Here is a 16,297-nt window from a genome sequence, read left to right as displayed (position 1 = left end):
TGAGTCAAAAGAAGTGAGTACACCCTGTCCCCGTTCTAGGGGAGCATCTCCCAACTCACATCCACCCTGAACCACAGAATGGGACCTTATTTGAAAATCATGTCTTTGCAGGTATAAGGTAAGGTCATACTGGACTAGGGTGGGCTCCAATCCAATGCCTGGTGTCCCAAAAAGACGACCATGTGAAAACAGACATAGGGAGATGGTCATGTAAAGACAGAGACAGGGAGATACCACGTGAAGATGGAGGCAGAGACTGGCTGATGTGTCTACAAGGGAGCCAGCAGCCACCAGGAGTTTGAGAGGCCTGGAAGATCCTTCCTTAGTGCCTTCAGAGGGTGCGGGGTCCATGAGACCCTGGGGACACCTTGACTTCTGACTTCTGGCCTCTATGAGAGTAATTTCTGTGTGTGAAGCAACCAGCGTGTGGCAGTTCGATAGGGCAGCCCCAGGAAACGGTACATTTCTCCCTGGACTACCAGATGTCTGCAGTACCCAGGAAATGGCTGCTATAAATCACCAACCTCTATGGGATAGGAAAATGCATGCAATGCCTTCTCCCATTAAACCAGGTAAGTTTGTGCACTGCACACGCACAAAGTCACAACTCAGAGGCCCTTTCCCATGTGTCCGGCCCAGTGGGACCCGTCACATGGCCAGGCAGAGAAGAAGGGACTCTGACATCCCACCTGGGCATTGGGTGCCCTTCAGTATAGCACTGAGCATGGGCCCTGTAACCCATCAGTGACATGAGTACCATGAGGCCTAGCCCTCACCCCGGGGCTCATGCTGTCACAGCTGGGGCTCTCATCACTATCTACACACCCTCAGGGTGGAGAGCTGGCAGCTGCAGGACTGTGACCTGTGGGAGCTGTTTCTTGATGTGGTGGTGGACCCATGACAAAAGTCAGGCAGGGTGACTGACAACATCATGTGGGTGGATCCCTGATCTCAAGGGCCCCTTCCCCCAAGGCCCCAGAGCCCTGCTCCAGTCCCCATGGCTCCTACTGTCAAGTATAAAGTGGGAAGAGGCATGGTGTTAAGAGATGGAGCCCCATTTCTGTGGGAAGCACATTTGATTTCCTAACAGCCTCAGGACTGGTGATGCTCAACGCAAGGAGGCTCACCCCACTGGATGGCGTCTCTGTGGACCCTTCGTCCTATGCACAGACTGGAGCTCAACTGAACTGTGGAAACCCAACCACTGGCTCTGAGTGCAGCTGCTGCCTGGTCACTTATTTCAGACACTGTGTCTAGACATATTGTTTCTACAAAGAGATCTAAGGCAGGAGGTTAGAATGGTGGATTGGGGATACCATGTGTGACCACAGCAGCTCCAGGTTTTGTAAATGACAGGAAGCTGAAACAGTAGCTGAAGGGATGAAGAGAGTTTTCTTCCATTTCTCTTGGCCGCCTGGTGTGGTCACATGGATTAAAGGCCATGCTCCAGAAGCACCTGGCAGGAGCCCCTAGAGGGGACCGCTCCAGTCCACACTTCTAAGGGACATTCACTTTCAAAAGTCCCTTCTGTGAAAGAAAAACACTTGTGAACGGCCGTCCTTGACAACAACGCCCTTTATTCACAGTAGGAACACCCCACGTGCAGCACGAGGACCTTCCCTATTTTATGTGAACACTGAAATGCTCACGTGCAGTCTCCCAAGACCCGGGTACATGCTCTGCTCTAGTGATGGTGCTGTTTGAACTGGAGGCCACAGTAACCGCACGTCCCAGTTTTGGTTTCTTTGTCCTAAAAAAATTCAAAAGGGAAGATCTTATATATCCATATTCTACTTCAAATCTAATAGAGATTAGACACTGAAAGTACACACAAAACCTAAACGCACTGTTAGCCCAAAACACCTGTAAAACCTGAATCACAGCTGAGCTAAGAACTGCGCCAGTGCCCAAGGCCCTGGGTCCAGCACTGGCTCCTCCCCCACCCTCAGGTCCTGCCCTGGAACACGGGGTCATCTCAAAGAACCACCACAAGCGCAGAACGTGTCAGCTCAGCAGCCACTTCTTGCCCTTGGCTCGATCCCTCCAGGAGGGACAAGGTCTCATCCAGACCAGACTTCAACTGACTCGAGCAGGTGGGGTCCCACAGAGCTGGGATCCAAGCTCACTCTCACCACCAGCAGAAGGGGGTGATGGGTGCTGCCAGCTCCCTTCCCCTTCCTATACACCACAGGCACATCTGGCCTTTAGCCTGTGGCTTCCTTCTCGGCTCTAATGTCCCAAGTACTCCTCTTCTCTAGGCTCCAAGTGTGTCAACAAACATGGGCTCCAAAACGATGGTTCAGGGAGATAGACAGATGCCTACAAGTCTGAGAGGAAGCTGGAGTCAGTGCTGGTAACACTAAGTACACTGCAGAGCACATCACATCTGAAAAGATGCCACTTTATTCAGCCCCTGCCATCTGGCTTTGTAGGCAAGATCAAGTAGGAGAGTGTGTGGTCAAAGAAACACTGCGAGGGCCACCTTGAGAGCAGGAACAGGACAGAAAAGAAAAATGGGTGAGCAATGGAGACCAATGGGTCACATTACCAAGTTTATGTAGACTTTCGGGTGGCCAAGAGCCCCCCCACCGCCATCACATGATACTATGCGACTCTCCACTTCACTCACAGGCTGCTCGGCTATTAAATCAATGGCAAAGTTCTCATTCACCTGGAACAACAAGAAAAAACCTTGTGTAGACAAGTACAAAAATCTGATGATTTCATGAAATTTAAATGTATATAGACAACCCCCCCCCCACATTCATGTACTGCTGGCACAGGCAGGATTATATTCTGTACGTTTTCATTTAAATATAATTGTAGATCTTCAAAATGCACAAATAACTTAATTAATACATGTGTATATATACACACATTTAACTTTTCATTCAATAGAATTTAAAATTTACAGAAATGTCACAAGAATTCTCATTTTGTCTTTACCTGGACTCAGACTGTTAACATTCTGCCCCATTTATCATTTGCTCTCTCCTCTCTCCCATCCCTTTCTCTATACATACACACAGTTTCATAGCTCTGTCCACTGGGAAAGATTAGGAACAGTGATGACCCAGTGGCAATGAGTTCACACCGTCTCTGTCACCATTTCATGCTAAAGGAAACAGGGCTCTGAAAAACGCTGGTTCTGGGTCCACAGCAGGAAATGTTATAGATGAATCGGAGACATGTTTGTGATAGAGAGAATGAATGCCAGCAAAGAGAACTATAGTTGTTATCAAAAAGGTAGCCAACTTGGGGACACGGCCAATCTGGAATAAAATGGAGATGGGAAATTTAAGGGACAATGGGATTATAACCGTAAAGGACTGAAACACAAAAAATACACTAAAATCTATGATTCCATAATGATATTTTTAAATTTCTCTAATTTCCTTACTACAGGGAATAACTCATTATTTTTAAGACTGGTAAATAAAAAGAACCTAGCATTTCTTCTTCTTTCCTCAGGGTAACCAAAGTTTTGTGGGGTTTTCTTTGTTTTGTTTTTTTAATGCAAGTCCTCAAGCTACTAATGAGAGAACACCATGCCTTGCAGCCTGTGTGAGTTAATGACCTACAGCTGCTCATCCACTCTACAACCAGAACCACCACGTCACCTGCCCAGTAGGGTTACCACAGACAAAGAACCCAAGTCTGATCTGACAAAGCTGCTGGATCCAACCTGAGCACGCACACTCAAGAGGACCAGAGGCGCCAAACAGGGCGAAAGGAGTGCAGTCGGTCAGAGCTAGCTGTGGATGACCTTCCAGAGGAAACACCCGGGTGAGTCCAAGGAAGAAAAGGGGCTGTGTGTGTGTGTGTGTGTGTGTGTGTGTGTGTGTGACAGAAACCTAAAGATTAGAGAAACTTGGATAAATCACAACTGCAAAACGGGACTGGGTATGTGTGGGGCGAACCTAAAGGTCAGAGAAACTTGAACTTGTCACAACCACAATGTATGGGACTTATTTGGATTTTGACTTAAACAAGCTGTAAAATTTTTTTAAATATGACACAGTTGAGAATGTTTAGGCCACCTAGATACTGAATTGAAAGGAACCTCTATAGTTTCAGGTGAGATGATGCTGTCATTGTCAACACCTTCTGGAGATGTACACGGTCAATTTCAGATCCAATGACACAACACAGATGGTGGGGAGCAGTGTGCTGATGAACGCAGAAGAAACGAGTGTGGCCTTCTTGGTAAGTCTCCTGTGGAAACTGAGTGACCTGGCACACAGGAGAGGGGATCGCTGAACTAGTCCCTCCACTGCACAGTTACAACAGCAATTCAAACATCCTGGCGGAGCAAATAATTTATCTGACAATGCCCTACTGTGGCAAATGAGGGACACTGGACAGGAGACATGTCCTGGTTGTATCTGCCTTAATTAGAGCTGTCCCTGGTGACCACAGGAGACAAAGCACATGGCACTGGGAAAACTGGAGAAGTGAAGCATCAGTGTCTGCATGTAAAGGGAAAGAAGCGAACCCAGATCTTCACAGATCCTAATGGGCATCAGAGCCCCACTACTCATGCCCCATGGTCACCAGTCCCACACTTAAGGGCCATGGCTCCCTTACTCCAAGTGCTGCACATCCTGCGAAGAAACCCAGTAGTGCCTTCTCCAAACTTCTTCCTTTTTGGAGTCATCTACAGCTATCTTAGTTGCCCTCTGGGTCCAACACTCGGCTCCCAAGGATTAGCTTGCCCAATGGTGCCTCTTAAACCCAGCATCTCTTCCACATCTTTAGCCAACCCAGGGTGGATGACAACAGCAAGATCATATCTTCAAAAACACCCTCTTCTGGAGGCCAGAGGATCATTCAATTGGAACACACACACAGAGGACAGTCAGAGGGCAGCACCATTCTTCCCCTTTCAGGTCTCCTAAAAACCACCACAAGTTTACAGGAAGAGATGGCTTAATGGAGACAAGACAGGGCAGTGTGAGGCTAAAAGTCAGATTCATAAATGTGGCCAACGTTATCCTGCGATTTGGGCTTGGGAATAATCTTAGTATTTGTTTATCATCATGGGTGAGGACTACCGGGCCAGGTCAATCCTGACCATCCAGGGCCATGTGGCTTCCACAATCCCAACCTACACCAGAGGTCTACTGCTCTAGGGAAGACAAGAAAACAAAGACTAAGCATAGATAAATCCCTACAAATAAGGGGGGAGTCATGCAAGTTTAATAAAACTTGAAAATAAGAACACAATCAAGCTCAGTTAATTTTTCCAAAGCCAGCTGACTATCCAGAGGACACACAATTCAGTGACAGAGCCCCTCAAACCACTCACACATAGAAAAGGCCCCACCGGCCACCAACACAGATGACACCAAACACCCCCACCAGAACTATGACACCCTGAACCCACACAATGTGGACATTTTGGAAAGGTTTAATTATTTTTCAAAGGCTTTGTCAGTTATAGATTATGATTTTGTAAAGCTTTTCCTTAAAGTGTCCCCCCAAAAAATGTACCAACACTTAATAGCTGATAGCTCAATTGGTGTTTCTTTCTTTTCAGATTTAACCCAATGGAATAATTATTCAAAGTGTGTATACATCTTTTGGGGACACCCTCTATTTCCAGAAACACAGCAGGAAGTTACTGGGAAATGAGACAACATTAAAATAAACACCACAAGCATGCAGCGCTGCACTGTGCTGTTTTACAAGCTCCTTTAAGCACAGTGCCTCTGCCAAGGTCTCCTGCTCCCCTTACACCATACCTTACAGCAGTCTACGTGGTGAGTGATGGCCCACTCACCTCCACTGCAGATGAAGCCACGCGCCATACAAATGAAGCCTCAGGGTGTAAATAATATGGTGTCTACCTCAGTGACAAATGTGACACAAAGGCCACACTAACAAACTCCCATCACGCAGTCCAAGAGACCGGCTGTCTCCTGTGGGAAGGGTAGCTGATGCCTGACGCCTGAGACTGACACGGGACTGCCCCTGTCATTCAAGACTGCAGCTCCAGAGCGACCCCGACCTCCCATGATTAACATCCTGAGACTCAGCTCAACCGCAGGAAAACAAAGAGCCCAGGAGTCAATGCCCAGTTATAGCACCCAACCACAGCCCAGCTTCCCATTCTGTTAAAATTCAGGACTGCAGCATGCTGCCCTGCCCCAAGAAGGGACAGGGGGAGGAAGAAAGTGTTACTAGTGTTACTGGACCGTATGAGGAGAGGAGATCAGTACATAAAACATGTCACAGCATCCCGTACACTTCGCATTAGCAGTAAATGTACTGTTTTCATAAGTACATGATGTGTCATAGACCCTAAATTGCCCAACTACTGTAAGAATTAGTCCTCCAGATCCCTAACAGTTCCTTAAAAAAAAAAAGATGAACCTCCCTTTATATTTACCTTTTTTCTTTCAGAGAGAGGAAGAAGGAGAAAGAGACAGAAACATCAAATGATGAGAGAGAATCATCAATCAGCTGCTTTCTGCATGCCTCCTACTGGGGATCGAGTCTGAGACCCCGGCATGTGCCCTGACCAGGAATCGAACCGTGACCTCCTGGTTCATGGGTTGACCCTGAACCACTGAGCCACGATGGCCGGGCTATATTTATCTCTTGATCAATTCACCAGGGCCTAAAAATATTTAGGTTTAAATTATTCATTTGTCAGTAAGCTGTTCTATTTTTTTTTAAACTCGTGGTTTTGGGAGTGACAGTTCCTATGGGAAGTTTACTCCTTCATGTCTAACTGAGATTAAATCCATTAGAGATAAAACATTAATATATTCTACAAAATAATATTAAAACTAGCACAAAAAAGAAATAATAATCCAGTTGAATACAACAATGTTTTATAAAATGTTGACCTATTTAATGGAAATTTACAAGTTTAAAATAAACTAAAAGCCCAAGTTCAATTATTTAGAATATGAAGTGCTTTTAACACTAATACAAACAAATATATTTAGCTAAACATATATGTGTATATATACATATATAATTTTTATATCACAGTAAAAACTGAAGTTTTCATCCAAATTAACTTTTAAACTAAATAATTTTGGAAAAAATGCTCAAAAGCAGGGATGAGTAGGTGCAACAGAAAGGGCTGTTTGGGCAATAAAACTACTATGTATGATACTGTAATGGTGGATACAAGAGATTATACATTTGTCACCCACAGATTGGACAGCAAAGAGTAAACCCTAACGTAAACTATGGGCTTGAGTTGATACTAATGTTTAAATTAATCACTTGTAAAAATTGTAGTGCAGGGGAACTGTGTGGGGGAAGATGGGGCATATGGAAACTCTGTACCTTCTGTGCAATTTCCAGTATACCTAAAGTCTTTCAGATGTGCTGCGCACCTTCACAACTTGAGGACATCGCCCTGAAGACCCATGATCCCAAACCCTGAGCTCAGGGGCCCCAGAGACCCTGAGCTGGGATAGTGGTTAAGGATCTGCCAGTTCAGGAGAGCTAATCGAGAGAGAGGCAACACCTGCAGTGCTTTACTGCCTTCAATAATGCTGATTTTGTGAAGTCTCAGGAGAGATGAGGTAAGAAGCTGGGGGCCAGGCTGTAGGGTCAACTCCAGGACTGATGTGCTCTGAACTGCTCCATCCAGGGCTCTGAACTCCATCTCCACCACACTGCCCCTGCCCTCATGACACTCACAAAGCCAGAATGGAAGTAAAAACCAGACTTTGGAAATGGACGGCGTAACCAAGATCAAAGGGGAGGAGAAACGCAATTTAGGGAAAGCTGAGGCTTAACAAGAAGAATCAACGGGACGGCTGAGGGGAAGGAGTGACTCAAAGTGACTACCGAGGACAAAACTTACTTTAATCTGAGGGTCTGAGGAATATAAGGTACAGAAATAAAGGAAAAGCCCACCCCCATTTTCCCATTTATATGTAAACCAGAACTACTCTTAGGAGATGTTGTTACATATTGCCGGGGGGAGACCCAAAACAGAAATAGACACATTTAACATTTAGAAAAATGCAGAACTCCACAGCTTCTAAGATGCTCCAAATTGGGAAAATTTGTTTGAATCTTACATATTACTTTTTATTTCTTGTTAATTATACAAAAGTTTTATGAGAGCTTACCTCTTTTACTAGGTCTTTTACTTACCTCTTTCTGACGACCTATAAATCGAATTTTCCTGTAGTCTTTCTCATCATAAACCTGAAAAGAAAAAGACCACATATGATTTTTACAGCCTAATTCTGAAAGCGGTCACTTAAAAATCAATTGTAAACATTACAGAAAAGTGTTTTTCTTAACGTTTACACCATTCATGATCAAACACATGAGGGGCAAAGTACAATTGTGCGACTAGGGGCATTTTTCAGCAAGACCCGGAAGGCGACAATGGGCAATCGCCTGAACTGGAAGGCAGCAGGTGGGTTGGGAGCGCAGAGGCGGCCAACTCAGGCAGAGGACGGGCACCCCTCCTTCACATACGGCCCGTGGCTTATGTCCCCCCTGAATCTACTGGGAGACACTTTAATAATATGGGTACTTACTCTCTCCTCTTTTGGCTTATGATTATAGTCTAACACTGTCTTTGCGTTTTGGACTACAGCAGGCTCTCAAGTTATTTAAATGTGCTATTTAATATACACAAATTACAAGATTAGAGCCACAGAATCGGTCGTTTTGAGTCCAATGGGAAGCCCCCCCCAGTGATCAACAGCGACACTCTGGGTGACAGCCGCACGGTAGAGTTCGGGAACCGGACCACAGAATCTGCAAACGCGCCGCTCCCACCCGCCCCGCGGCACCCGCTGTGGTCCGCTCCGGTTAGTGCGTGCGACAGCACAGCTCCACCGTGCTTCTGTCGCACGGGGGACCCGCGCGGTACTCAGCCGCCTGTTCTCCGCGGTCCCTCCTCAGGGACCAGGAATCCGGGGAAACCGGGAGGACGTGGGGCACTGGGGACAGCGGAAGGAACGGGGTCTGGGCATGGTCTCCGCCCACTCGGGCGCCCCCAGCGCCGCAACGATTACCTGGCCGGTGTGCGTGACCTTCTCCCCGGTCGGCGCGATGCGCACCCCGAAACATCTGGCACTCCAGGGCAGGCTTAGCGCCGCCGCGCCGCTCCGGCCCAGCTGCCGGCAGAAGGTCACTGCCGCCGCCATCTTGCGGGCTGACCCTTGACCCGGCGCGTCGACGCACCAGCGCCGACGCACGCGCACAGCCCCTCAGGGTCCCTGCAGCCAGGGCTTTTCTCCGAGTGCGGAGACGCGCGCACGCGCGCTGGGGTAGGGCAGTAGCGTCCTGGTTGGCGCTGCTGCCCACCAGGCCTCTGCTCAGGTTAAACGGAAACTTTACGCACAAATTCAGCATTTAGCGGCTGCTGGGTGATTCTTACTAGGGGAAGATATAAAGTAAAGATGCATTGTTTGCATTAGACGGTAATCGATAATCATAAGGGATACACATCATAGGTTTTTATTAGTGAAGAACTCTGCCTAGAGAGGAAACTGGAAGTGTATTCCCTTAGCGCGGCGCGCGCTTCTTTGTAGCCGGGGCACAGCCTGTTTGGGGATTTCTGCAGCACAGCCCAGTGAAGCTCCCAGTAAAGCACAGCAGGTGTCACCCCACCCACTGCCCCCAATGTGATCAGCCCCGGACAGGCCACTACTCCAGAGCTCACCTGAGCAGGACCCTGGCTGGCAGCCTCCTAGTTCCCTCTCCCCCTCCTGCCTCCTCCAAACTGCATAGACCTGGCGGGATGGGCGACAATGGGGGGGGGGGGGGGCAGACTCAGCTCTGAGCGGAGACACACTCCCTCCCCACTCCCTCCCCACTCCCCAGGAGCTACGGACATCCACAGCCTGTGCTCCACTCCAGGGAGGTGGAGGAGAGCCTGGCAAGGTGGTCAGAGGTGTGATGCCCTGAAAACCTCTCAGAAAGGAAGGGTACCTACAGACAGATGCTCAGAGGCAGGCCCCAAGCTCACCTGGGCAGGTGCACCACCTCTGCGGGTCACCTTCCTGAGCACAGAGAGTAGATGGGTGGGTTCAGGACAGGCCCCCTGAAAAGCAGGTGTAGCAGAGTTCACCACTGAAGCTGGGTGGTGAGTACGTGGATGTTCGCCATAAAAGTCTCTCAACGTTTATGTTTGAAATGTTTGTTATGATAAGAAACGTTCAAACCTGTGAAGAACTGTTTGTGAGTTTATTTGAGCCAAACTGTCGCAGGGGAGCCAAAATCTCAACCTACTGAAATAATGCTCCAGAGAATGGCAGTTTTGCAGCTTGCTTTACCTAAGTGGGTTACATGAAATCCATTGGTGATAGATTAGGGAGGGGGGAGAAAGCAAAGCCCGGAAGCCTCTTGGACTGGATAAAAAGTAAAATCATAGACACATACTTCTTTTACATAGGTGGGTACAGGATAGTTATAACAAGGTAACAATGAGAGGATTCCTGGTCTCTGCCCTGGTGCATTGAGGGCCTGGAAAAGGGAAATTACTTTGTTTTGCAAAGACGTGTGTTAATCAGGTATGTTATCCCAGATGCAAAAGACAACCCAACAGGCTTAGTTGGGGTGAAAATTAACTTTTGTGAAGGAAAAATACTGCCTTAGGGAGTGGCCACCCACCATAGACTGCTTTTAGTAGTTAAAAAGTTTTCATTTCCAATCACCTTTTGTGGTTATTTTAGGTCTCTGAGTTTGCAAGGCCTTTCCTGAGCTTGTGGCCCCTTTTCGGCCACGTTTCATAATAAAATGTTGGGGTGGGAGGGGGATATTTAACTGCAATCAGACAGTTGTCTCCACTCGTTTTCCTGGGACTCGCCAGTTTTCCTAGGATGCCCCAGTAATACAAGCGTGCGGGGGTTTTTAGGATTTGTTTTGACATGTTTTCAGTTTTTAAGTGTCTACTTGGCAGTGACTTTTTCATTCTCAATATATACTTTCGTTTCCATATTTGCACCCCCACTCCGCCCCCAATCGTAGGCGGCAGGGTGCGGGGTGGAGGCGGGGGTGCAGGGGCCGGGGAGCAACCAGGTTCGGTCCACACAGCGCCAGACCCGGGGCTGGGCGCCGGGCACCGCGGGGGCCGCCACGTGACCCGCCGCCGTTTTTCTTCCTGGAGGAGACTCCGGGTGGCGGCGTCCCGGCCCCACTGCGCAGGCGCGGGCTGCGACGCAGGCGCCGGCGAGGAACCTACTGGCCGGGTCAGGGCCAGTTCTCCCCAGGTCAGGGGGTCCCCAGGGGCTGGGGGCTAAGGAGACGGGCGCCAGGTTCGGGTCTCCCCCGGAGCCTCCTGCGGTCGGGGCTGCGGAAAGGCTCCGCCCGGAGACTCGGCCTCAGTTTCCCTCTGTGGGCGGTGGTCCGAGCGTGGGGCGGGATCGGTCTTGGTCGTCCGTACCTCGCGGGCAGTGCGCCGCCCCGAGCGACACCTGCGGGTGTTGGGGCCGAGCCCCGCGGCGCCCGCTAGCGCGCCTCCTCCCGGAGGCCCCGCGCAGTCCGCGCCTGGAAGCGGCCCCGCCGGGGTTCCTCGCCGTCCGCCCCGGTCGGGCGCCGGCCGGGTGCCGGGTGCTTCCTGCCCCGGAAACCAGCCCAGCTTTTCCCCATGCTGCCAGGCTCTAAACCCGAACGGGGCCGTTGGCTCAGGGTCCCGCAGCCACCACAGAGGGTGGTATCGCCAAGTCCCCCACCCGGTGCCCCCGTCTCCAGGCAGAGCTGTCAGGGTCCGCGCTGCGCCCGGGAATGGTAGCGCCCCTGACCGCCTCGGCTGCTACGCCTGCACCCCAGTGAAGCAGGGAAAACGAAGTTGTAATAGGAAGTGCGGAAGACGCTGTAGCAACTTTTTTTTCTTTCTCGTATAGATTCAGCCACAACATGGCAACTGTTTTTATAAGGAAAATGGTGGTTTCTGCTGTGAACCCTCTCCTACATCTGAGTCGTTGCGCAGTGACACCCCGTGCTCTTTCCACGCTCCTGTTGGGTCCCCTGCGCGGTGCAGCCCCGGCAGGTGTGAAGCCCAGCGCCACGGTGGCCTCACGTCTCTCCGGCCACCCGCTGCCCTTCCTGCAGCCTGCTCTGGGGTTCAAGACCAAGGGCGTTATCAGGAAGCGCTGCCGGGACTGTTACATGGTGAAGAGGCGTGGGCGATGGTTCATCTACTGCAAGACGAACCCTAGGCACAAGCAGAGACAGATGTAGCACCTTTGGCTGTGAACATAACATGCAAGATTGTACCATTTCCTTGGGTTACCTTATCGAAGAAAAATAAAATGTAAACGTTCTGTTTTCTAAGGCTGTTGACCTGCCGGTTTTGTTGACTCTACTTTCCAGGCATCTCACTCTTTATCCATATCTAGTCCAGCCATAGTCACCGCTGGGAAGCAAATCGTTTTATCCTCCTTGCAAGATTCCGGGAGGACAGAAGACAGAGCAGAGGAAAAGCCAGTTTATCCCCTAACCTCAGAATGCAGGTTCTTTAGAAACAACTAGATTTGGTATCAGACCGGCCCTGTGTGTGCATTCAGCCATACTGCTGCTATCCGGTGGTTCAAACTCCTTTCAACACACCTGTCTTCAGGGTGAGGATGAGAGGCCTTGATAGCAGGCCTTAAGTCAAGGGTAATTTAATTGCTTCTATATGTGAAGGTATTTTGGATATCAAATATATCAAATACGTTTGTCACCCTTGGTCTGAGATGTGGGTGCGGGTACATGTGTGTAATGTGTGCATGTATGTATGCACTACATACCCCATATAGCAACTGAGTGCGATCAAGAAGCCCCTCCTGTGGTGTGAAGACAGGAGAGCTCAGAGGTGCTTACAGTAGCATGGTGGGTGGGTGCTAACTGATCCAAGAGCAACTGAGGAGAAAGCCACACGCCCTGGTCAGGGTCTTGGACAAGAAGCTTCTATTGAAGCCTCCCTGCAGGGTTCTGAGAAGCTATTTCTCAGGCACACTTTTGCCTTTAAAGTCTGCCACAGGGTCTGGTATACAGTAGGCACTGGGCAAGTGAGTGTGGACTCGATGATCATGCTTCATTGTAAGCAGGTAGCCCCTTGCCCTCGCTCCCTGTTCAGAACCCGCTCATCCTGCAAAGCCAAGCCCACAACTTTGTTCTGAAGAGGTGGTTGACATCCCATCCAATGGACCCAAATGCCTCCGGCACTGAGCGTGAATCGTGAAGTCGGATGCTAGATTTGTCTAGGTCTCTAGCTGTTTCATATATGTATGCACTTGCACACATACATACACAGAGGTACACATATATACACCACACACCTTTTTTATTATTTTCTTGACAGATGAATGGGAGGTTTACTTGCTTTGTGAGCATCTGGCTCTTCAGGGCACACAGTGCTGGTGATATATGTCCACGTGAGTGAATCTATTGAGATGTTGAGGGACAGGCAGTCCTGGGTGTAGTGAAGCGATGGGACCTGCCACCACGTGAACCTGTGATAACCGCTAGAAACCTGGAGTTCTAACAGGGCATTGATGAGTTTCTAAATCGTTGCTCTCTCCTGGGATTACTAATCTGTTTGATCTACGGTCATAGGATGTGTGTCAACCAAGCCCTCTCACAGTTTACCTACTTCCCAAAACCCTATGGACCAGCATTTATAGCCCCACAATTCCAGCATAACAAAATTTGTTTAGGTCAGGAGGCAACAAATTATATTCCATAGGCCAAATCCAGCCTGCCACCCATTTTTGTAAATAAAGTTTTATTGGAAAACAGCCATCTCATTCATTAATGTATTGTCTGCCTCCACAGCAGCCAGGTGGTAGGTGAATAGTTGCCACAAAGACCGTATGGCCTGAGAAATCTAAAATATTTTACTAGTTGGGAACAAATTTAAGATGGAAAGTTAAGGAAGAACTTATTTTATTAATTGTATATCAATTTTATTTTTTAATTGTATTTCTTTACTAGAGACTAAGGTCATTTAGAAAAGAAAAAAAGTGGTGTATTATTTTCCTATGGCTGCTGCTAAAAATTATCAGACTTGTGGCTTAAAGCAGCAGAAGTATATTCTCCCACCTAACCCAGGATGATCTCATCTCAAGATCTTTAACTAAATGACATCTGCAAAAACCCTGCTTCCAAATAAGGTCACATTCTGAGACATAAATTTGGGGGGACGCTCTTCGATCAACTACAAGTGGTATAGAATGTTTTTGAAAATAATTTCAATTTAAATTATTGTTAATAATGTATTCACTTTGTTTGAAATGCAGCAGAAGTCTTCCTGAACCCCAGACCCAATTTCTCTCCCCGGAAGCAGTCAGGATCATCAGCTCCTGAAATACCCATTCAGTCATGTCCTGTAACTCTTCAGGCAAGTCCCTGTGACTCCATTCCTGTCCCCATTTGCACAATAGGCCTAAACCTGGGGTGCATCTGGGTGGCGTCTCATTCCAGCAACCATGGGGTATCCTCCCAGGCCTCTCTGCCCTGATTTCTTCAGCAAGTTGGTATAGGATACTATAAGGGACATTTTTTACTTAGGGCATTTTTCTTCATCTATACAAATTTTTTATTTTTATGTTTTGATTTATAAAACATTTTATTCTATTTTATAATTAGTGAATGAGATTCCCAATCAGAGGCCAATTATTTTTTTTCTCCAAGTTTCTACTTGTCATTTTTCTGTTTAAAAAGCATGGAAAAAATGAGAAATTTACAGAACAAAGAGAGCTGTTTTGCATTGCATGAGAAATTGACTTTGGCTGAGTCGATATTCAGAACAAAGCCGTCAGGAAGCTAGCCCTTGCGAGCCTCAGGGGCCCAGCCAAGCAGCTCCCACGTGTGGGCTGCAGACAGATTTCCTCCTCTGGCCGAACCATGAAAGATTCATTGTCTTTTCCTCAGAAAGTGATGCATGTTTTCCTTACCTAGTGGTGCCATTATACTAAACATAACACGAATTATTGTGCAGGAACTCAAGCACTTCATCCTCTGAGTGAGGCTTTCTCCCAAGATTCCTGTCTAAAGGTAAATTGTTCTTTCAGTATTAATAAGATGTAGTCATCTATTCTAAAATGAAGCCATAGTTTTCACATATAACTTGTATCAGTTTAATAATCTAACATTGTTGGATCTAGGTAAAGGAGTCTTCTCTGGCAAGTCAGTCATTCTCTGTGATTCTTCATTTATTTATCTATTCACCACAATAGCTATTAAGCTTCTATTTTGTCTCGTGTTCTGTGCTAAACACACAGTATGTATATGGATTCATGCATGAAGATAGTCCTGGCTGATCACCCAACAACATGCCTCATGTTGTGTCCACTGCAAGAGATGAGGCTGGACATAGCAGTGGTTTAAACGAAATGGACAGTGTGTTGCCCACTTACGGCAAGGAAAGACATCAGCTGGCACTCTTTGTGTACGGATTTCCTAGTCTCTGTCTTCTCAGTCACTGGCAATTCTTGGTGCTTGGTTTCCAGTCTCATGGAAACCTCGTGGCACCAAATGGTGTCTGGAGACAACATTCCAGGCAGTCAGACAGGAAAGGGCTAGAGGACAAACCAAATACTGACGCCCTCATCCCTCTTATTGTTTTAAGCAACTCTCTCAGAGTCGCCAGGATTTCACCTTCTTGCCAGACGCTGCCCCTAGCTGTGAAGGAAGGAGAAGCTGCCTATCAGCTGTGTGCAGGGCTGGGCAGGGCGCTGCAGCTCAGGTGGAAGGAAAGAAACTGATCACCAATTTGCAATGGCTTGCAACCCTCCTGTCTGCATCTGGAACCTTCCACGCTTCCCAAGTGATAAAAGGCAAAGGGCCCAGTGGACAAATGGTCAAAGGCTATGGAAGTGAGGATAGTGAGGGCACACGATCCTCTGTGCCAGCAGAGGACTACCCACCTGGCTCCCAGCAAAAGCCCACCCTGGCCTTACTATCCTCAGAATCAGGTTTCAGAGAAGATGCTTGTTAAAGTTTGTTATGAAATTCACATGGGTTTCAAGGTAAAAATTCTCCTCTTTTTCCTTGGAATACAATAGAACGGTTTTGGAGATACTTATCCAGAGCAGTGAAAGTGGGCTATTTAGTCAACTGGTTGAAAGTGAGGAGCTCAGCATTCCAGGAAATATCCTGATGGTGTCTTTATGTCTCCCCCAAGAAGGTTTTCCTGTCGAGTGTTTGCTGTGTGCATGGGCAGGTGAGATTTAGCTGGACTCCCCAATTGTGCTCTTTTTTAATAAACCAGCATAAAGTAGGATTTATTTACATAACGCAATGATCCGTGAAGGTTACCATAACACCGAGGGACCATATTAACCGCTTGGGTGAAATTCATTAGAAATTAACTACCACT

General features: G+C 47.9%; 2 protein-coding genes across 2 annotated transcripts; one reads left to right on the top strand and one right to left on the bottom strand.

Annotated features, from left to right (window-relative positions):
* Positions 1–1,557: 1,557 nt before the first annotated feature.
* Positions 1,558–9,217, bottom strand: NDUFS6 (NADH:ubiquinone oxidoreductase subunit S6). Its single transcript, XM_081131881.1, has 4 exons — positions 9,006–9,217; positions 8,128–8,181; positions 2,549–2,671; positions 1,558–1,750 (listed from the first exon to the last, which is right to left on the bottom strand). Exons 1-4 carry the CDS (start codon positions 9,135–9,137, stop codon positions 1,685–1,687), a joined length of 375 nt encoding a protein of 124 aa, XP_080988007.1. The 5' UTR covers positions 9,138–9,217; the 3' UTR covers positions 1,558–1,684.
* Positions 9,218–11,127: 1,910 nt separating this feature from the next.
* Positions 11,128–12,669, top strand: MRPL36 (mitochondrial ribosomal protein L36). The gene is made up of 2 exons (XM_081132559.1): positions 11,128–11,204; positions 11,838–12,669. The coding sequence occupies exon 2, from the start codon at positions 11,851–11,853 to the stop codon at positions 12,172–12,174; it is 324 nt and encodes a 107-aa protein (XP_080988685.1). The 5' UTR covers positions 11,128–11,204; positions 11,838–11,850; the 3' UTR covers positions 12,175–12,669.
* The last annotated feature ends 3,628 nt before the right edge of the window (positions 12,670–16,297 follow it).

This window comes from Miniopterus schreibersii (genome assembly GCF_964146895.1).
Source record: "Miniopterus schreibersii genome assembly, chromosome: 3".
NCBI lineage: Eukaryota > Metazoa > Chordata > Mammalia > Chiroptera > Miniopteridae > Miniopterus > Miniopterus schreibersii.
The sequence above is the reverse complement of the archived record's forward strand: the minus strand, read 5'-3'. Positions and strand labels throughout refer to the sequence as shown.